Source organism: Ammodytes marinus, assembly GCF_949987685.1.
Source record: "Ammodytes marinus genome assembly, chromosome: 19".
NCBI classification, from domain to species: Eukaryota; Metazoa; Chordata; class Actinopteri; order Uranoscopiformes; family Ammodytidae; genus Ammodytes; species Ammodytes marinus.
Genome location: NC_137223.1, coordinates 11,826,357 through 11,849,251, shown reverse-complemented (window position 1 = coordinate 11,849,251; position 22,895 = coordinate 11,826,357). Strand labels below are relative to the sequence as shown.

Genomic DNA, 22,895 nt, shown 5'->3' with positions numbered 1-22,895 from the left:
GACACCACCTTGACAGATCAGTGAGCCGTGTAAAGGCAAAAGAAAGCCAACCACAGCAGACGGAGGGACACCACACCCAGAGCTAAAGGAGGGTAAATAGGACTGCCAGGGAGCATTTGGTAAACGTTTTGGCCTGTACATGGGAAGTGGGAAGGTCTCTCAGCTGTACAGAGTAGAACAACACACAGCTAATCTGGGAGTCTTAGTGGGTTCAACCCCACCTACACTGTTAATCAGCTAATGTTAAATCACACACTGGATGAGACAGAGGAGAATGAACAAACGTTTTGTTGTTGAGACAGATCAATATAAAATAAGCAGAAATGTGCTAATGTCAAGCAGTCAAAAAGTCAGAATTATAGAAAATAATTAGTGAATTAACAAACCAAACAAAGAATGATAAATACTGTAAATAAATGTCAGAACATAGTGACTGAAATGTGGCAATTTAAAATATGATTTTGAGACAGAGAAAAAATTAACAGTTAATAGCCATATAAAATAAATAAAAAAATATTGAAAATAAATGAATAGATAAAAAAGAATGTTCACACAATCAAGTATAAGTTTTGAGTTGACCAAGAAAAATATTAAAAAAGAAATACATCCTCAAAATAAAGCTACAAAACACAGAACAGCAGGTGACACTAGTAACAAGTTGTAAGACATTAAAAATAAACAAAGAAACAAGTCGATAATAATATATTATAGCGATAATTCTTAAAACAATATGATATAAAATGTCAAAATGAAGAAAAAAGATGGAAGATAGAAATACAAAAAAGTCTTTGATCAAGAGGAGAAAAAATAATGATGATAATAATAATAGGTACAAATTATAAAAAATAAATAAAAAATTAAACCACAGAAAACTATAGTAAATTATGATCAAACAGAAAAAGAAAATAGAATAGAATATTTTAAAGGTGAGACTTAAGAGAATAAAAGTTGAACTAAAAGTAATAGTCAGAAGTGAATTAAGGAGCATTTTCCCACGTTTTGTTTTATGTATTCAAGAATTAAAGAAGTGAAAACAAGACATCCTCCATAACTGGTTTAGTGTTTGTGATATTCTAAGTTGTCAGGTTCAACCCTTGTTTGCTTTTATGTTACAGCCAGCCAGTCAGTGAGGGATCACATTACTGATAATCGTTGTTCTCAAACACGCTGCCTGTTCACTACAGCTGCGTCTTAACTGGCAACACATAATCTCAGGAATACTTATTAAAGGTGCACCATGCAGTTTCAGGGGAGTGGGATTTGTTTAGATGCAGAGCCAGCAATTAGTTTACAAAACATATTTTCTCTACATTTAATTGTTAGTATTGTTATTAATTCTGTCATCATTAATAAAGAAAAAAACACCAGGAACCAAACAGAAGACTAGTAAATGTTTGTAAACAAAACTGTTGGCCCTGCTGCTGTAATCAACAACAGTGAAATAGTAACTTTCATGTAGCTTTCTAACTTCAAGCTATGTTTCAGGGATCCAATTTTCCTGTGAGAAAGTTTGTTAATTCAGTTATGAGAATATACGTTAGCAAATCTTTACTAGTACATCTTAAGTGTTTCTTTTGCGTTACTAGCTGTAGTTTGGCCTGGCTGTGCGAGACTGTTGCGTTGACCTGGGGGAGGGACACTGTGGCCTTTATGTGAGCTGTGTTTATGTAATAGGAATGAGTCCAGATAATCCAATGAAATAGCATTAGAAACTGAGCAAACACAGTCAGCAGAATACAATGTGACTAATGCACATAACATAATATAGTGTATATGTGAAATAAACTGACTACCCCCCTCCCCCTCAAAACTAAAAATTGTTAAAATACACATTTTTCATCTCAAGTGTGAGTCCAGGACAGCAGCTGAACACTGGCATCTACACAGGGCTTAAGAGCTTTAAAACCCAGCAAAACAACCACTTTGTTCTAATGCAGACATTTTGTTTTTACAATGCACTTACAGGGTTGCATTTAAATCCCTTCTGTTATGTAACCACAAGGAAATCTTTGTCACACAAGTATGAGGCTATTTGTTTTAACATGTGTTTTGAATGTGTGAAAACGTGGGTCAATGTCAAACGATGACACATTGAAATTGGGCAGAAAAAGGACTGCAATACATTTCTCCAACTCTTCCATCCCCACACATGCAGAAAATACAGAATGTATCGTTTGGTAATAAGTGACAAGTTAAGGGGAGCAGACACACTTTCATGAAGGGATAGTTCAGTATTTTTGAATTGGGGTTGTATGAGGTACTTAGGCCAAGTTAGTGTGTTACCTTATGGAGATGGCAATCAGAGCGCAGTCACTATAAGGAGTTTGGGGGAGATGTCGCTAAAGCAGAAGTCAGCCTTGTACTGTTGCAGACAGGCCCATAAGAAAAAAGTTTTTTTCTCCACATGTATAGATACTTACCTAAAACATAAATATCCCTTCAATTGTATGCTAAAATAAGACTTATTCCATAGCTTCACGTTAGACCGCTGTTTAGTTTTGTTTTCTTGGGTCTCTTGAATAATCTGCAGAAGCTCGGAGTCAAGCAGTTGATTAAACATTTTAAAATAAACAGCTGTAGAAAAAATCTCTACTTTAGCGTACAAATGAAGGGATATTTTAGCCTGGCTCCGCCCGCCGACCTACTTCCGCTCAAATTTAATTTCCCCTTCTGTACAAATGAAGTGAAGTACGATGGTCTGGTAGAACCAGGCTAGGGATATTTAGGTTTTAGGTTAGCATTTATATTGTCTGCAACAGTACAAGCTGACCTGCTACAGCAACTTCTCCCCAAAGTACCCCATACAACACAAAATACTGAACTATCCCTTTAACGATTATTGGTTTTATCCCAAATGATTCATATTGTTTTATAAAGCTGAAATTGATTGTAAAAGGCTTTTCAACTAGATTGTGTGCCCTCATAAATTCAAACAGTGTGTTTTAATGCTGCAAGAAGACAACAATTATTCCAGTAGATAAAGGGGAAATTGGAAAAAGAAGGCAAATACGTTTCTAATCAAAGGATTACATCAATCAGAAAATGTTCAATCTGCAAATATTTTTGTACTTAATAAGATATTTGCCTGAATATTATTGATGGTATTTATACTATTAAAACCAAACAGTTAAAAGAGTACTTGAATGATTAAAGGACAAGTAAGTGATATGGTCCTTTTAGCTAACTTCCTTTCAATGAATGCAGTTAACAGTCCCCTCCTGGCAATAACTGCAAATCTTAGTTTAAGTGACAACAAAAAATATCACTACTTCTCCTTTAAGCATTATACTCTTGTAGTTCTACTTTGACAGAATCCTTGTGTAAACCTGCTGCCTACATTACAACTGCCAACAGTTCAGATAGAGATAAGGTTTGTGATATGCTAGTAGCAGCTAATTTAGCCTCAAGTTTTATTGGAGATGAAGACCGGACGACAGACCACCAGATTTATTTCCTTTTCAAACTTGTAGTTTTCTAATGACTTCTGACTTGAGCGACGTCACTTCCACCTTACAGCTATCAAGCTACTCACCCAGAACTCCAGCGGTAAAGGCGTGGTTGACGGTGAATCGGTGATGTCATCCTCAGGTGGAGTGATGCGTAGGAAGTCAACGTGTTTGTGTCTGGACGGCTGAGAGAGGGGCCGGCAGAACGACAGAGAATCCTCCACCTCCTGCTGCCAGATCCTTTCCTGCCTCTGCAGAGCCTCGTCTGGAGGAAACGGAGAGTCGAGTCATAGTTAGAGCAGATTCATGATCATGGGGAAACAATCTCAACCTTCATGTAATGTGACACACACCTGTTTATTTAAAGGTGGAGTCAGCGATTCTGGAGGACACTTGTTGACAAAATCACCTTTTGTCAAATCAGTGAATATATGTCCTCATGGTCGGCTACCTGTCTGAGGACCTTCTGTGTGTGCGCTGAAAAAAATCTGGTATCAATACAAAGTCTAGGCCTTTTGAACTGGTATGTAAACAAAGGATATGTAAACAAATGGGGCCACCATTGCTGTGTTTTGTTTATTATATAATATGTTTGTGGATGAAAATTGAAGCCTACTGAAGTACTGTATTGCATTTTACTGCTGTAAGTGTTTACAGTTGAGCTCATTTGAACCCCTTTATACAGTTATGGCCATATTCTTTAAGATCTTCACTATATAGGCATATGTTTATAGTGTGGCTGCCTTGTGAGAAACCATTTATACCTTGAAAGTCCAGGAAAAACTGCTGTTTTCAGCTTTGGGATCAACACATATTTTCTATTAAAAAACAAAACAAAAAAAAACATCTGTATTACTAAATCTGTATTCCAGTATCATGCTGTCACAGCAACAGGTGCCTGCTGCCTATTTAAAAAGACAATTCCTTTTCATTCTTCATCTGTTTATGGAGGCAAACAGTGAAAATGGTTTCCATGCGTGACATCTGTTCATGGCTAACACAGTAAACAAACTGGCCAAGTTAATCATCACAGAGATCCTCAAAGGTTTACTATGCCGCTATGATTATGCTACAGTGTCACCATGAGGATATCAGACATAATTACACCTAATTAGGTTTATTTTTATATATATGTATATGTGTATGTGTGTATATCTCCTTTGTCCATATTTTCCCTATTTATTGCTGAACTGGTCACACAGTCATGAGAGGAAGCTATTCTGTTAGTATCATTTCAGATACCAGAGATTCCAGTTGTATTACTTTCTGCAATAGCGTCTTCAAAGCCAGATTAAACTGCTTATGAAATTGTTATCTGTCCAAAATTTGACCACATTGTGAAGAACAATGAATTTTGGGAATAACCCTCAGAAGGCTCTCCATGTCCCTCTGTCTCTCTCACTTCATCTCACTCTAATTACCATCCTCTAAAGATTTGCTGTACTTCGCAGAGCCCCGAGCATTAATCCTATTTGAACAGCCAAGTGCCCTGCTGCACAGTCTGGCCGGGCTTTTATTTCCTGATAAGTGAGACATCAGTTGGAGCTGCAGTTTCATTCCTTAACATGTACTATTCTAATTTATTTTCCTTGAAGTAGTTTTACGATTCAAATAATCTTATTCTACACTGTCTGTGCATATACAAAACTTTAAATGTCATTGTTGCCATCAAAAGTAGGTGATTCACTTCCAAACCAAGACTTCAATATTTCATCACACAGGAACCAGTCTAGACGTCTGATGCATTATTTTCATACAATACAATTTTTCCCCCAAAAAAGGACTGACCTCAATGATACCTTTTGTAAATTGGAGCATTTCCTCTATAAATCATAAATACAGTTCTGCAAATAAGATGCACGGCATGAGTTTGTGATGACAGACCCATCGGCAGGAAGCTTCTAAACGATTAAAGAAAAGGTTGATTTCAAATGTAAATTGAAGCAAAGAGATGCTTCAATATTTAATCATATGATCGACAACATTATGGGGGAAACCTGTTTTAAATCTGTAATACTCTTGACTAATAGTGCTACAGAAAGTTCATAAACACAGGTAGATACAAAGATGCCATTAAGGCAAAATATAATGTCCTTATAAAGTTCCATAAGTAGTACAGTGTCTATAGTTTCATCCATTGATCAATTAATGTTTGATCCTTATACAAAGAAATTCAGCATGATTCATTCTTATCACAAGCCTCTGTGTGATACTGCAGCCTTCTTCTGGGTAATTTGGGCATCCACGCAAACCCACCCAATTTATGTTCTTTAAAAGGGGAAAGTCTGGACGTCTCAGGTCAGTGCCAATCCAGGAATATAAGGGTATCCAAATCAGGTGCTCCCTATTACTGCAGGCCTGAGCGAACACCTCACAAACATACACACACACACACACACACACACACACACACACACACACACACACACACACACACACACACACACACACACACACACACACACACACACACACACACACACACACACACACAAACGTTGTGGTATACCTCTCTCAACACAGCTGCTGAAATGACCTGAAGGATGTGTAGTAGTCTGTTAATAATGACCCCTTGCTGGTTTTGCATACCAGCAGTGTGTGTGTGTGTGTGTGTGTGTGTGTGTGTGTGTGTGTGTGTGTGTGTGTGTGTGTGTGAGAGAGGGAGAGACAGGCAGAGTTCAGAGAGTCTTCATCAATGTGTATATCTGACAGTCAGGAGGACTCCCTGTGTTCCACCTTTAAAGTTGTCTGCTCTTCCTCTTCTGTTCACTTCACTGCTCAAAGTCAATGTCATGCTGTTAATCACACACATAGCTCATAACCATCTAAAGGTATTTTGTCCTCCTTAATCCAGCGTACACTGCCTGACCATGAAGACATAATGAAACACATGATACAAGGTGAAGCTTAAAGATGCATAAAAAGCTCTGTCAAGCTTTCCACTTGTAGTCTACATTTGCAGAAAATTATACTAACTTGTTTTTTAAGTAGGACTGCAGACAAAGCTGACAAAAAGCCAGGGTTGCTTACAAATGTAGCGCACATGTAACACATTTAAAAACATTTATATTTACTACTCTTAGGAGTTGCTTCATTGAGATAAGCATTGGGTGCCGCTAATGCTCCAGTTAGGTGCGATTAAACCACTGTAGAGAGGAGAGCGCAACAAGAAATAAATGAGCATCAGTCGAACATCAAATGGTGGACAAACTTGATGGAAATATGGCATTTCTGTTTTTTACATAAGAGTCACCTATGATCATGTGCATCATGATTTCTTTGCAAAGTCTGTTCCACTGCCTGTTTGCATTACAATTTTTATTTGCAATTTGTCTGATTTTCAACAGAGGATCTAGGCTGTATGGATAAAACCAATATCATAATATTGATGAGAATAACTTAATTTAACTGTTCATCCATGTTGGATTAAAATGTGAGGTCTTAACCGTGGATACAGACAAATAAAACCCCCCCTGAAAAAATTTAATATATACTATAGGGGAAGGTGGGGTGATTTGTGCATTTTGGAAGTTGCAAAACCCCTTGTTTCTAGAAAACCGTGGAAGAAATTGGAAATGTGACCACATATTTAAGAAGAGCCATCCATTTGACTCATCCTGTAAAGAAGGGAGACACAAGGAATAAGATATAAGCACATTTAAGCTCAAAAAACTGTGTTTTGCCTTTCAAAGTAAAATTTCCATGATCAAGGTTTTTTGATTATTGTGTCTGAACAATTATAGACACGTTTGAAAACATTTGACACATGTTTTAGTGCTTTGGTATGCTACACTTTGAGTCTATATAGTTAGCACAATGTCAACCCTAAATTGCTGCATCATGCCTATTATCCAAAATTCTGGGGATGGGGTGATTTGTGCGCAAGGGCCTGGGTGAGTTATAAGTAAGTAAGTAAGTAAAATGTATTTATAAAAGCACATTTATGACAGTTTGCACTGTCCAAAGTGCTGTACATAGTGCATTCAGTAGGTAAACAATGAAGGTAAAATAACAATAACCAAAATAAAAGACGTAAAGCCCATACATCCACATAAACACAGATAGTAGTGCAGAGGTAAGTAAGTAGTGCAGAGGTTAATGGGGAGGAAACACCAGGGTGTACATATGGGTTTTGAGCCTTGATTTAAAGGCAGAAATGTAGGGGGAATCACATTTGTCAGGTGGCAGTTGGTTCCACAAGCACGGAGCAACTAGTGCAAAGTACATTTCTGAGAGTTGTGCCAGTGGCATGGCTGTATACGCTGGTCACCAAAAGAAAGTGATAGTCTACAGTAGCTCAGGAGAGAGTGACATCTCAATTCCACTTAACGACACCACTGATGAGAGTTCAGATGGCCAGAAAGATGATGATGGTGACTTTGTCATTGTGACACAATGACGCACAAATCACCCCACTACGTGGGGTGATTTGTGCGACAAGACAACTTTTTTTCCGAAAGCTATATTTCTTAAACAGTTTATTCCAGATCCAAAGTTTTTATTGCCAGGGATGCACAACATCCTGAAATATATGTACATATTTGAGTTGGAGACATAACTGTCAAGGCCTCACTTTAAAATCACTTTGAGTAAAAAGTTGCACAAATCACCCCACCTTCCCCTATATTGGTAAACTACAGGGACTTTGTTTTGTTTCCAAGGTAAAGAACAAACTTTTAAGATGAACTTTTAAGATGACATGGACGAGAAATCTTTAATTGCTTTGGAAAAAAAAGAAACATCGACAATCCCGTGCCACCTGGGCAAACTCCATCTGCTGATGTAGATCACGTGATAAGATAAAAAGCCCTAGAGCAGCTACCGCACAAACTTTGAAGAGCTTCTCTCAACTTCTGTTTCTGAGGTCTATACTACCTGAGGTCCATACTACCTGAGGTCCATACTACCTATACTGCACTTTGACTGAACAGAGCTTCAATTTATCATTTCAACAGTTTTTAATCCAAGTTTGTGTGGAATCATTTATTTGCACGACAAAGTTTAACATAATAATATGATGCCATTGCACAGGTGTGCGCAGGGGGGGGGGGGCAACCACCCCTGCCCTTTTTGTCTTCCACGCCCGCCCTAACAAAGGTCACATCAGAGGGGTATTTGAGTGGCTAATATTCACCCCACCATCTAGGGCCTGTCGCAACGCAAAGCCTCTCGACTCTAATTGGGCTCCAGGTGCCTTTTTTAAAATGTTCACCCCTGCGGCTTAGAGTCTATGCATGCCATTGTGCCATTGAATTTTTACTTAGCCCTATAGCTTGTAACATAATAAGCATTGTTACCTGATGAGAGAAGATTATCTTGACTGGCCTCCATCTCACTGGGGTATGTGTAAGTCTGCATCTGATCCCCTTCTCCCATCATCAGGTTCACCTGAGCCAAAGTCTTCCTACTCTTGTTTTCTTCATTTCCTGTCTCATCAGACACTGGGGTGGCACTTTCCCAGTCCTCAGCCACCTGAGAGAACAAACTGTCTTCAGCTGAGCTCATCCACTCTATATGGCAGTGTGAGATGTCTTTTTCATGCTGGTTGGTCTGGCTCATATGTACAGGGTGCTGGCTTGACGTTAATAGAGGTGACATGATGGGAGAAATGCTTTTAAAACCCGTGGAGAAGTGTGGGGTTGAAGACAGAGACGGCAACGGGGCAGGGGAGGTTTCTCCACTTGCACAAAGAGAGAGTGATTTAGAACTATCTGGCAAAGTAGAGGCGATGTTGTACAAATGCAATGACTGATGAAGAGGCCATCTCGTCGATCCTACGAGGTACGGCTTTCCAGGAGTCTTCTTGGCCTCTGTGCATGGTTGAATGTCTTCTTTTGCTCCATCCATCCTCAAGGCCTGACGCAGACTCAGGCTCAGGGCTTCTCCCAGAGCGTGAAGCTCCTCAGCTACACATTTGTCTGAGGTAAACTGAGCTTCATCTTCGTCTCCGATCCAGTCCGAACTGGTGAGACTCACCCGACGTATGATCCCTTCCACTTCCTTAATCTTGCCCATCACTCGCTGCGATGCGGCCTCCTTCTCCATCTCCCCGTACCTCCATTGATTGGACTTCTCCTCTTCATATTCTGCCTTGTTTTCTTCATCTCTTGCCATATGGTTGAAATTTGATTTTTGATTTTTCCTAGAAATTTCTTCTTTTTTCATTGTCAGGTCAGAACCAGTGGGGGATATATTCACAGAGTACATGTCGTTGTCATATTCAGAAAGGTCTGTGTCAGAATCAAGGAGAGCAGAAAAATCATTTCTGGGAGAGAAATGGCCTTTTTTGCTGAAAGAACGAGGAACATTTGCAGTCCCGGCATCAGGCAGTTTCACTCTCCACGCTGACTTTAGCTCCAGTGGACTCTTGTTCTTTTCCTCCAACAATTTTCCCATGACTCTCTTTCCCCCGGCTGCAGGAGTGCACATGATGGGACCAGCATCAAAGGTAGGAGAGCTCGTTATCTGGAGCTTTGTCAGTCTCCTCACCTTCAGGGGCACCCTTGGAGTCCCGGGTGTCATCTTGAGGTTATGCTGAAAGGCTCCGGTGTACACTCGTCCCTCAGTTCTTTTTCTTCTCTTCAGAGGGATCTGGATTCTTGGGGATCCGGGTGAAGTATCCAAACCCTCTGCATAATCGTGAAAGTTCTGCTTATTCTTGGTGCCTTGATGGTTGCCCATGCTCATGAAAGTCTGGCACTCCAAACACAATGGTAATAACTCATTAAGCCAGAGGATCTTGGAGGAGTCGTCCAACGCTTCGAGGGATTCTCTAAAGTCTGTGTGGTTGATTTGGTCTGCTTGACCCTGCTTTGCTTTTTCAGCTGGATGCTCCGCTTTGCAGTTGGAGGTGAGCCCTGGTTGGGGTTTCTGAGAGGCTTTATGGGGGGAAGATGGGCCCCAGCTGTGGGAGAGGGACGGACTAACACAGCTCCTCTCGTTGAGTGGGGCATAGAGGCGTAATGTACTGTGAGTGCTCTCCATGATGTCAAATGATTAGCACGGACGGATAAAGGAGATTATGACACCTTTACCACATGATGGAGCAGTTAGACTAAGTATCAGTCCGTCTCAACCACATGAATCCTGACAAAGAAAGACAAAACATTATTTCACACTTTAAACGAGTCTACGTGCCATGTTTCTACTTGCAGGTTTAATTTTACTCGCCAAAAGTTCAGAATGAGATGTTCTTTCTCTCATAAATCCAATCATATAATAAACATTATTCTGCAATGGGATATTCCGCATAATGAGTAGGCTTAGGCTATTTTGACTTTTTCTTTTACTCCAAGTTTATTGTACTGCTAATAATTTAGCAATTTTACCAAATTACTTTAATTACCTAATTAAAGTTGTGAATACGAGCACTTATACTTGAAACAGAGTACTTTTACACTGTTTCTTTTACTTTCACCCCCCAATTTTGTATTAAATAACTTTTTATATTCTAACATTATTTAGTCTTTATTTCAATGCAATACACCACTCTGTCAGCAGATGGCACTCGCTGCTGTGGATCCCTAGGGAGCCTGTAGCTACCGCTAATAGCTCAGCTGGCTCGTGCACAACTCGAAATAAGCTCTGGCATGAGCAAGATGCTAACTTTTGTCTCCTCTTTTATTGGTACAAAGGTAATGTAAAACTAATTTTTCCGCCTAAAGCTTTTTTTCCAGAATGTAATGTGAATGCAGTAGTAAGTGTTGGCAATGTTCTAAGATGAGTTTGAGATGTAAACACAAAAAGCCTAGTTATGAAGCTAAATTTGTCATCCAGCATCACCATTCTTTGTTGTCCTTTCCATTTCGTTTTGGTTTTCAACAGTAGGCTAGTTAGTTCCATTATTATATGTAAGTAACCGAGGTTTGCTGTCTGTAACATGATAAATGTGTTCATACAGTGTTAAATGTATTAGCTAACGAGCAGTGAGTTAAAAGGTGAAAGGAGAAAGAACCATATTCAACTGAATTTACATTTCTTGTCATTTTCTATTACGTCCGGTCGCGCCATGTTTTAAGCGCTCTATCAAGTTCAAAGGTGAGTGTAGGCTCTTATGCGCCAATTCAGTGTGTAAATAATAGAGACAGAGTAGTATGTTTTCAACGTTATATCCGTCACTGCCCTACACTTCCATGCGTCCTTTATGTTGGAATGGACGTTAAGCAAATCAACAATTAGTGGCCAGCTGCGCCGCTCAGAGTAAATAGTAACTCAAATACGGAGAACAAGAGGGAATGGTCAGTTTAGCTAACTTCCTGTCCAGTGATTGCAGTTAGCAGCAGTCCCCTCCCTCGTCCCACGTCACCACATTAATGCACTGCGGTCTTCCAGAAGCAAGTTATTTAGCATCATCTCAGATCCGTAAGTGTGATAAAACATAATATAAACCATCAAAACAGACATTAGGAAGGATTTTAACTGTTCTGCCATTGTAGGCGCATACACATTCACCCAACTGACTCTGCACGTGCACCGGCAGTGAGATGGGTGCCGGTTTGTAGCGTTCTCTCTTCTGATTGGTAATCATTAGTGGGATCCACGAAATTTTTTTTTCCGATTACATGCAGAGCGGGTGACTGAGAGATCGGCTTTATGAAACGCACACACTATATGTATGATCACTGTATGAATAAAGAGCGATTTAACACTCATATTAACATAGATAAATTGCTTACTTCACCTTTAATGGTAATTGAGTGTAAGTGGGACGATATATGTAAAATAGGAGTGACTGTGGAAATTACAGCAAAGTGAATGTCGGTTTTGAGTTATTTTTGTTCATTTTAGTATTTTTATTTATGGCAATAGCCTACATGTGTGTTTATCTTCCTTTTAGACTGAATGTTTTTTTTGTCACATTTATTCTCTTTAAGCTGAATGTTTTATATTATTTCTAGTTCCAACCATAGATAGTGTAAGGTTACACCATGTGTTATTTAATTTGTGTAACTTGTGTTATCAAATTAATATGTACTTAAAACAGGAAGCTTATAAGCATTTTGACTTGAAACAGTATTAATTTGTGTCAGAAATAAACAAGCTATGGCATGAGCAAGATGCTAACTTTTGTCTCCTTTTATCGGTTCACAGTGTTCATTTTGGCTACACGGCACATAGCCTGTGTTACCCTTGCTGCCATTCCAGATTTCCCCTAAGTCTGGTGCCGGTAACTTCCATCACTGCTCTACAATAAGGCATATCAAACATACAAGATGCAATCAAGAACAAACAAGGTCTGTGCAAGAAAATATGCTCGATGCAAAACAAATGCTTTCACCCTGTTTGCCAGTTGTGTAACTTGAAAAACGAATTTTTGTAAGTGGTGACCGTGATTCTTAAACTTCATGGAGAGAAGAAAGAGAACTTAATTCACTATAGTTTATAGCTTTACCTTTTTAATTTATTTTAGTGTGTAAAATAAACATTCTGTCTACAAAGGATCATTTAAAAAAGCACTTGAAACCAATCTAGAGACCAGTATTGTCTTTAGAAAACATCTTATTGGCAATGCTCTTAAACAATCAGGCATCACTTACTCGTCAAGGCTGTCGCATCCCTCTGTGAAGCAGCATGTCACTCCCTCCTCTGACTACAGCCACACTCAGGTGACACAAGACAACAACCTGCCCATGGAATTGACACACAAGTTTCATCCAATCAGCTGCGTTCCTTCCTGGGAATTCGGACGGCTCCCATTGGCTCGTCGGATACGAATCGCCACCATTAAACCTTTGAGGACTTTCCTATGGGCAGCAGACAAACAAACAGACGGTGTGGGCTCAGGTAGGATTTGCAGCTAATCAATCTAATTGCCTTAACATTAATCTATTACTGAATAAACACAAAATCGCCCCCACCTGTTAAGAACAATAATCTGTATCACTTTGGTTCAAATGTGTTCTGGAAGAGTATTTAATTTCAGGGTTAAACGTTGCAATAATGGTTTTAACAATGTGACACAGATGGTTATAGACACACAACAGTGGATATGTCTGACATAAGGGGTGAAAAAAAGTCCAAATCAGTAAGGGAGAAAAAATGTATGTATTAACAGCAAAAATTATCCAAAGTAAAAGCAGAACATTTTATATTTCTCAACTTTAAATCAATATTAAAATACAGTCTTCTTATAACTTTTCTATTAAAGTGTACACATCATTTTCATATTGTAGCTGGTGGAGGTAAATATAATTGAAACTACTTTATATGTTGTATAAAAATCTAACATCATCTTTTCTAAACTGATCGTCAAATAAATTAAGTGGTGTTAAAAAGTACAACCCTATTTACCTCTGAAATGTTGTGAATTCAGAGTACTAAGTAGCTGAAAATTAAGATACTCAAGTTCAACAAGTACCTTACAAATTTTACCCAAGTACAGTACCTGAGTAAATGTATTTTTATATTACACCATAAACAGTCTGAGAAAAGGATGGAGGAATAATATTGCACCTTGTGAGTTGAGGCATGTGGGTTCAGTAGATAACATTATATACTTAATTAGCCTTAAACATTTAAGAGTCATCTGCCCTCCACTGACCACAGACCCTATTTAGGTCAGCTGGGCACTGTGTTGAGCTTCTCACTGGTCAATGCGTGCACCGGGCTAATCTGACATACTAGCCAGCTGTCTTTGATGGATTACAGCATATGTTTAAAGTCAGCAAACAGCTGTTAACTTGACTAAAAGCACAACAATGACATCTTTACAGATAGTTGTGAAAAAGAAGATGGATGATCATGTCATCATGGCACCTCAACAACAAAAAGAAGGTGCACAATATTTTTAGATGGCATTTTTACAGTACTCAATGCAAATGTTGTGCTTTTTGTATGCAAAAAAGAGAAACTGCCTGATAAAATAAAATAGTGAGCTTTGTGTTTCAGTGTCTGACCCCAGTCATTTTCATTATGTGTGTATGTAGTGTAACAAACTAGCATTAGGGTGTTGGAGCATCAAAATTGATTTTGCATACACAGAAAACAGGTGAGAATTTTTTTGTAAATCTAGTCAACTAGTCCTGTGAAATTACTGTGGATTTACATTATAGTTGTTTTCACAAATCAGACAATTCTATGGCATTCTATAATATTAATATGGGGTAAAGCTCATTTAAATTTTTTTTATGAATTTAAAATGTAATTCTGATGCTGCTTTTAACTACATTTGACCAGTTAGAGCATTTTGGACTTGTCCTGCGGTAGTATGAACAGTTACACTGGATATCCACTAGGTGTCACTAATGTCTTGGTAGAAACATGATGCGGTAGAAACAGAGGGTGTATTCACACTGGGAAAGTCCGCTAGTTTACTTGCTTTGGTCCAGACCAAATAGAGTTTAGATTTTTTTTGTTCGGTGTGGTCCACTTTCAAATTGCCCCTTTTGCAAGTGAACCAGCATTAGGAAGCAAGGCTAATGATAATTGGGCGTTGCTCTTTTTAGAAACTTGGAGATGAAAAATGTAAAACAGAATTCAGATGCAGAATTCACTGAGAAGAAGAAACTGGCTATATCTGACTGATGACCACAATATACATATTTACAGTGCAATAAATGAAAGGTTTGATTTAATAAAAAAAATGAATAAGCATATCAAGCAGGTAAGTAAGAAGGTGAATAAAATAAACAAGTAAGGGATAAAGTGTGCATTAATTTAGCTAGGGAAATGTGCAATTAAGCAAGCAAGAAGCCCAACTCTGCTTCAAAGTCTATTTCTTCCCATGTTGTGGTTTTAATAAAATGAGTTCTGTCACTTGATAAAGTGAGAGTTGTCTGTCTGCAGACTTGTCACACGTGTATTGTGAATTAATTTGCGCGCATGGGGGTGAGGAGGGAGGGCGAGGTGCGGGTGCAAACAGTCGAGCCATTCATAATTTCACACTGCTGCTGCCATTCAAGTCTACAAGCCGCCGTGCATCATTGTCACACGAGGGGGCGCCGTCAAAGCTATAGACTACTGTATTGGCACAACGTATCGGAATTAGAATCCTTATTGTCATTACACAAAGTTATTTTTTTATGGAACAAAAACAAATTAAGAATAGGTTAAAACATGAATAAGGTGTAAAAGTTTAAAAACAAATATATCAATATAAATATTGCACAGTTAACCATTTCTAAAGGTGCATTTAAATTAGTTTTATGTAAAAGGTTATTCTAATATTTTGAGATAGGATAGGCTACTGCATTTTTTATATTCCATGAAACCTATGTAACAGAGGTCATGTTGGAATGAAGAAGGAAGGATGGAGGGTACCGCACATTAAAAAGTAGAAGTATTTTTCGCTTCTGTGTATCATCCATCATCAGGGGAGCAGCCGCAACATAACAACCATCACTTTCACCGTGAGCATCACCACTTTCACCGGGAGCTCGCCTTCTGATGCCCCGGCTCCGTACGTCCACTGCTCCGCACTGCTGCTGCTGTTCGCGGAGGAGGGGGTGTTGGGGGTGAAGAACGGGAGGGGTGGGGGACTCGGCTGCCCCTATATGGCTGTGGATGAGCTCTCTGCTAATATCGGCTCGAGAGGAACAGCATCCCGTTTCTTCCACCGGCAGTCAGTGGTGGCTTCCAGAGTCTAAGCAGGCTCCTACACAGCCATGGCTGAAGGCGGAGAAGGGGAAGATGAGATCCAGTTTTTAAGAACTGTAAGTAGCCTAAAGATATTTTCATCGGTGCCAGCTGAGCCGTTTTCATAGAGTGTACTTTGGTTTCCTGGTCGCCAATTAACGCTTTCAGAGGCGTCAATTAAGTAGCCTAAATCAGCGATCCAAGTCAGATTGTCGTGCAAGTTTGAGAGAAAAAATTGATTTTGGTTTGGCTTGTGCATGAATGGCGATTTTTGAATGAATTTTAATTTTGAAGTTGCGGAAGGTTGCACGCTGCACCCCCGCGGACACCGCGCGCACCTGTCGACAGGACTCTTGTGGAGAATCTCAATGAGACTTCAGTCTGCTGGTGCAAGGGCAAAAATACTTAACACTCCCCCGCCGTTTGATAACATTATGCCCCCTCTCATTTTCACCCTTCGTCGCTATCTGATCTCTCCGTTTTCCTCTTCGCCTTGTGCAGATAAAACAATATTTTCTCACGCCTTAAAATCCACCAGTCCCTGATATGTTTATGACTTTTTATGGACGTATTTCCCGGCTTGGGGATCGAGAGAGGAGTTTCAATAAGTTGTGGTGACATACAAGCCACCCTCTGCGATGACTATTTTAGTAGTTTGACGCAGATTGCTTGGTGCTCTGGCTCTGTGTAGATATGCAGAGCAGTTATCCTTGTAAATGATATGACAGCTTGTATGTTGGTGTGGTGGGCATAGCTCGACCGAGCACGTATTCTGTCTTCTCTTGCCTCGTGAAGCTTTGTGACCATACAGTCTCTGTGTGTGTGTGTGTGTGTGTGTGTGTGTGTGTGTGTGTGTGTGTGTGTGTGTGTGTGTGTGTGTGTGTGTGTGTGTGTGTGTGTGTGTGACCCAGGTGTTGCATGAGAGAAGCAATGAGACTTAGTTATTATGACAGATGCTCAGCAGGGATCTGCAAGAGAGTTATTGACCTTGTACATTTTGTGTTGGTTTCAGATGTTTGTTCAGAGATGGCCACTTGTGGTGTGGCTTTGGTTTGAATAATCAATTATTATGTCATTGTTATAATAATCAATGTGAGTCTTGTCCAGGACCCCTACAGTAGAGGTTTCTAGTCCTCTCTCATCAGTCACCAAGGAGTAACCACTTGTTTGTTTTGACTGGGATTTTATTTCGTTGTCTGAAATCTGTTGCTTTCTAAACAAGACATGTTTGTGTGATTCTTTTTTAGCTCATTTCCCACAAATCACATGTACTAAAGCATTGCAAACAATTCTGCATTAATATAGAAATGTTGATTTACAGCGTTTTGCATAGCTGACCATTGTTTTCCATTCCACACATGGAACTTGTAATACAGTTAAGTTCAAGTTGCATTGTTGCAGTGAGGTCATGCACTACAAGCTTATTCTATAGGCTACTTAAATATGCATTACCATGATAAAGTAACACATGTTAAATGTGATGCTCTACATAACTCAAGCAAGTTCCAAGACTGGGCTGTAAGATATCCTTGCTGTACATAAATCATTGGGAATCATTGGCTGCAATGGCTGCACACATTTGCATTTCATTAGAGGGCTTTAAAGGAAAAAAATGGTCAAAACCGTAGTGGCCAATACATCCTGACTGTGTTGATCCGTGTTGATCCTAGCATGTGTAACACCCTAAAATATTGGAATCCTACATTTCCCATAATGCAACTAGTTAGCCTCTCTCACTAGACCCCCTTGCATGGTAAACACCCCCCCTCCTATTTTCTTTCAAACTCCACACAGATAGTTAGTAATTAAGAATTTACATTTTAAATATTTTATATTTCATTCTCCAAAAGAGTGCTTTATACTATTGTTATACTTCATGATGAGTAAAACTAGTTAATAATTAGTTAGGAAGTGTGTGAAATGACCCTTAAAAATGCTCGTATTCTCCTTTTTAAATTAACAGTTGAGTAACTTTGTTTTTGTAATGTCCATTTAGCTAAACGTCTTAACAGGAGTATATCAGTAGCTCTCTATGGCTTTGAGATGTTGATGTATACAGTATTATTAATCTATATGTAATCCACCAAAGGCTTGGCTGCTTGTAGTGGCTGCTTGTAAGTGTCAGGCGGGACCTCCATATACTTAACATGTCCTACTATTTGTGATGCCAGTGATATGCTGACTCATGCCTCTCAGATTCTACTGTCAACAAAGGCATCCCAGATATCTGATGACAACAGCGATTTAAGAGGCATGGGGGTTTCCCCAGAGGTCCACTGAGCCTTGTTATCAAACCTCAGTGGTGAGAGAAACGTACCCTCACAGGACAGCCTCGAAATGAGAGTGCTAATTGAAAAACACTACATAGCAATCTGTTGAATGTTATCGTATAAGCCTCTGTAGAAATAGTTGTGTTTGCCAGATATTTAAGTTTCTAGCGGTATGTTGTGTCCATTTTTGAAAGGGAAAAAATGTGGTTTGAATTGCAGCTGTTCTTCGTTTTTCCCCCCATAACAAATCTTTTATTACAAGAATATAAATAGTGACATTTCTGGTCAGATGGTTAAAAGTACCAAATATCCTGTAATTGGATAGGCCTGCCATATGGTGACAGACAGACAGTGGGCCAAACATTGTGATTCAATTTGAGCACTGACGTGCTGTCTCACCTTGCTGTTGATGTGTGACGTTGGGAAAGTTGGCAGCGAAGATAGCCTCAGCTCACTCTCAAAGGAAACGCCAATGAAAAGCAACCGAGGTGAAGAAAAATGTTACACCTCAACCACAGGATAAAGACAGCAGTCCTATCAGTAACTTTATAGACCCACACTGAAGCTCTCCCTCTGTCCCCATAGTGGACTCTTCTTGGAGATCTTGTTAAGTCTCCAGAGATGTATTTCGGGGAGGGATGTTTCACGTCATTTTTTCAGTACAAACATCATGCAAACGACAACAAAATAGTACCGGTATATAGTTGACATACAGTTCAGCTTTGGCTTGCACTGCATAAGATCCCTGAGATATGAACCACTGCTTTAATTTATGCAGGAATAATAAAATCTACAATTTCCTCAGTCGGCTAACTGCGTTATTATATAAGCACTTGGTGATAATTGCAGTGCCTTCAGTTAATGATGTGTAGTCACCTGTAGGGCTGCAACTAACGATTATTTTGATACTCGATTAATCTGTAAATTATTTTCTCGATTAATCGATTATTAATCGATTAGTGTTTTGGTCCGTAAAATGTCAGAAAATGGTGAAAAATGTTGATACATTTTCCAAAGCCCATGTTGACGTCCTTAAATGTATTGTTATTTCCAAAAAACAAAGACATTTCAGTTAACTGTCATAATAGGATTAAAGAAACCAGAAAATATTCACATTTGAGAATCTGAAATCAGAGAATTACTGGAAACGATTAATCGATTATCAAAATAGTTGGCGATTATTTTAATAATCGATTAATTATCGATTTGTCGATTAATCGTTGCAGCTCTAGTCACCAGTTTTATTTGCTTTATCGTTACTTAAGGAATGACATTATACTATACAAAGAAGAACTTGATACTTCCCCAAGATGACATGCTGTAACAATCATTTATGGTCGTGTTTTAATTTGAAACTGTTGAATTTCTATGTGGTCGAGCTAAACGTGACTTCTCTCCCCCAAATAGCAATTGTCCAATCATGGCTTAGCAACCCAAACAAGGCATGCTTGGTTTGTCAAGCTTTGAATTACTCCAAATGCCGAAGTTGTGTGTATGGGTTACCAGGAAAAAGCTTTAATTGGTCAATTAAAAAGTTAAATGTGTGTCTTTTGTTTTTAAGGCTTTACAAAACTAAAAACACACAATCGAAAGTGTAAGGATATTTCTCAAACCAATAAATCACCTTTTTATACCCATTGAAGTCAATGATTCTTCTTGTTATGTACTTGTCTCATTTCCAGAGAGAATGCTTTTCTACCTGTATCTTGAGCAGGAAGCAATTTAAAGACCCTATGAAATTTGCAAACCAATAACACCTTAGTGTTATGATAATATGACGTTTGTTAAACATGTAGGCTAGCTCATAAACTACGGTGACAATAAGTTCCGACCCCAAACCCCACATTGATTTATTGACAGAAATACACACCAACCATTGTGGAAATCAGACAGTACTTTTATTTTGGGTTAGGTAACTATGAATAGGAAAAATCAGAATAAAAGTATATTATTATAATTTTTATATTCATTTTTGGGAAAACTGAGACAATTTTGTAGTGAATGTTGAAAGTCGGGACATTTTAGTGTAAGCTTTTATAACATCCATTGATAAGGTTAATCGTTATCCTCATGGGGGCCTCCCAGACTGGGAGTTGTCTCTGGTCTGGCCGTTGGGGGTGCTGTCCTGTGGGCGGTTTCGGCCCGGGGAAGCTAGAGGGCTCCTCACCGTGGTGTGTGGCCTCTTGTCTGCCCGGGTTGGGGTTGTCCCTGTGGCGGCGCTCTCTGTGGCCTTGAACCGGGATCGCTCCCAGTGTGGTTGGTCCCCCCAAAGGTAGCTTCCTCCACGCCGCAGGTCTCAGTGCCCAGCCATGTCTCTTTAGTGACTGCTAGTGTATGTGTGAGTGTGAGTTTGTGTGTCTGCTTGTGTATGTGTGAGTGTGTCTATGAGTGTGTATGTATTTGTGTAGCCTATGTCTCTGTCTATGTCTATGGGGGTGGGAGAGTTGGGTTCTTTTAATTTTCTTGTTTTTATTCTTTGTAAGGCACTTTTTATATAAATAAAAATGTATTGATTGATTGATTGATTGATTGATTGATTCATCTATCTATCTAACTATATAATGCATGGAAAGTCTGTCTGTCTGTGTGTCCTCATTTTTCTTCTCAACGGCTTGACCTATCACTCTGAAATGTCACATGGCCCCTCAGTATATACTTGCCCAGAGACTGACAGAGAAATTTTTCTCATTTGTCATTGCAAGCATTGAAAAAAAGCTTGATTTGAGATTTCCATGGAGCATTTTTGCTGCAATCTCTACCAAAAATCCGTGCATGCGCAACCAGGCTGACTCATTTCACCGATCCGTGTCGCTTCAGTTGCTGACGGGAGCAACAGGAGGAGCGATATTTTCTGCTTTGTTTTGTGCAAGGAAGGAAACAACTCCTGCATGTCTACACATCTTTTAAGAAGCAGAAAGAAGTAAAGTAATGGCCGACAACAATTGGGGCGACAGTGAGATCCGTCCCGAGCTAAGGGCGAGATCAACTGCCACATCACGGGAACAGTAAAGGATGGCCCTCTAACTGCCAGCACCAGGGCTTCCGCGCTAAATTCCCCGGCCATTGTTGTTTAGAAAAATCAGCTAACCGGAGCAGTGCTACATTTATATGTCACACCTGATGCTGCTTACGCGTTTGCTATCAGCCCCTTTTACACAGAGATTGGTTGTTGACTTTTAGTGGTTCACACCTGCCCCAATGTTTTTTACCCCTAATTTCTGTACTGATATCATTTCTGTACTGATATCACTGATATCACCTGATAAATTGAGTTATTTTCAGTTTTGGTAAATACTTAATTAACTGAGTATGGTGTACCAATGGTAGGACTATCGATAATGGTCACTTTAGGAATGAATTTAACACTTCTGTAACATAGGCCGCAAACGTTAACACAATCTTCAGTACAATCTAAAATTTATGCGAATTTCGAGTGGTACACTTTTGCCGTTATCATTTAACGGTGTAGTGTGTAATATCAGAATATTAATTGGCATCCACGAGAATGGAAACCGTGTGGCTTACATTTACCAAGTCGGGTTCAGCTAAAGTCTTGTTTTTCTGAACTTTTTAGAGATGTGTGTTCTGACCTGACACAATTATGAGCTTATTTCAAACCTAGTTGTCCAGGTGAGCGACTGTTACACCTTTTGAAAACCAGGTGATCGAGACAGTCAGTCAGGCGGTTGCTCCTCTAGGCTTATTTGGAGTTTATGTTGTTCTGGAAGCCTTCTGCATACCAAGGCGAGGACTGTCAGGGTTTAAATTTAGCCTTTTTAAAGATGATGCTTCCATAGCACATACAGTACCGCTCCCCTGGCACTAGACCACACCACAGGCTGCTCTTCAGTTCGGTCAGCACAGCACCGATGACACTTCAACACTATTTTTATTAGGATAAAGTTGCATTTGAAAGACAAATGCTGATACCACAGAGTAATATACCGCATTAAAGAGAAGCTTAGTATGTCAAAGTAATGGACGCTGTCACTGAGGTTTAAAGTCTAACACAAAAAGTCTTTAACCAAATCTACAAATGTATTACACAAGTGAAGGTTGCAGAAGTTTGAAGATTTCTGGTAGATCCAATAGATTTATATTGAATTTATTCAGATTCTATTTCAAAGCTGTTTCTTTGGACTTTGGTTCAACATTTTTGCAAAATGGGTTTATTATTTGAAGTTTCAAAGATGGCGGCAGTGTCTTAGTTCATGTGGACTTGGCTTGGGAACCCGTGTATGGCCTTGAGATAGGGAACCGGACCCCTAACTGCTTGGGGTGCCATCCTGTGAGACAGGCAGAACCCTGGCTCACACACAAGTCACATTTTGGGGATAGCCTATTGAACCTTGGTAATTGAATGGTAGTTGACTTGTTGAGTAATATTGTTCAAATTTTGGATCTTGTACCAATGCCGAGGGATTAAGAGGTTATGTTGTGATGGTGGTATTAGAATTGGTTGAGTTGTCAAAGTATGAGTCAAGAGTCAGACATATTTTATCATTAATGGTCCGGGTAACAGATTTTCCAAATAAATACAAATAATTTCTGTGGAAATATGTTTTTAAGAAATTATTTTCAAATGGGTCACTGCTTTTTTCTGTTG

General features: G+C 39.3%; 1 protein-coding gene across 1 annotated transcript in view; it reads left to right on the top strand.

Moving 5' to 3' along the window:
• Window positions 1-16,048: 16,048 nt before the first annotated feature.
• ryr3 (ryanodine receptor 3) overlaps window positions 16,049-22,895 on the top strand; it is a gene marked incomplete at its 5' end in the record, with an annotated part of 127,253 nt that continues 120,406 nt past the window's right edge. The window contains one exon of the mRNA XM_080048252.1: window positions 16,049-16,096. Coding sequence (XP_079904378.1) covers window positions 16,049-16,096 — 48 coding nt within the window. The remainder of the gene's footprint in view (window positions 16,097-22,895) is intronic.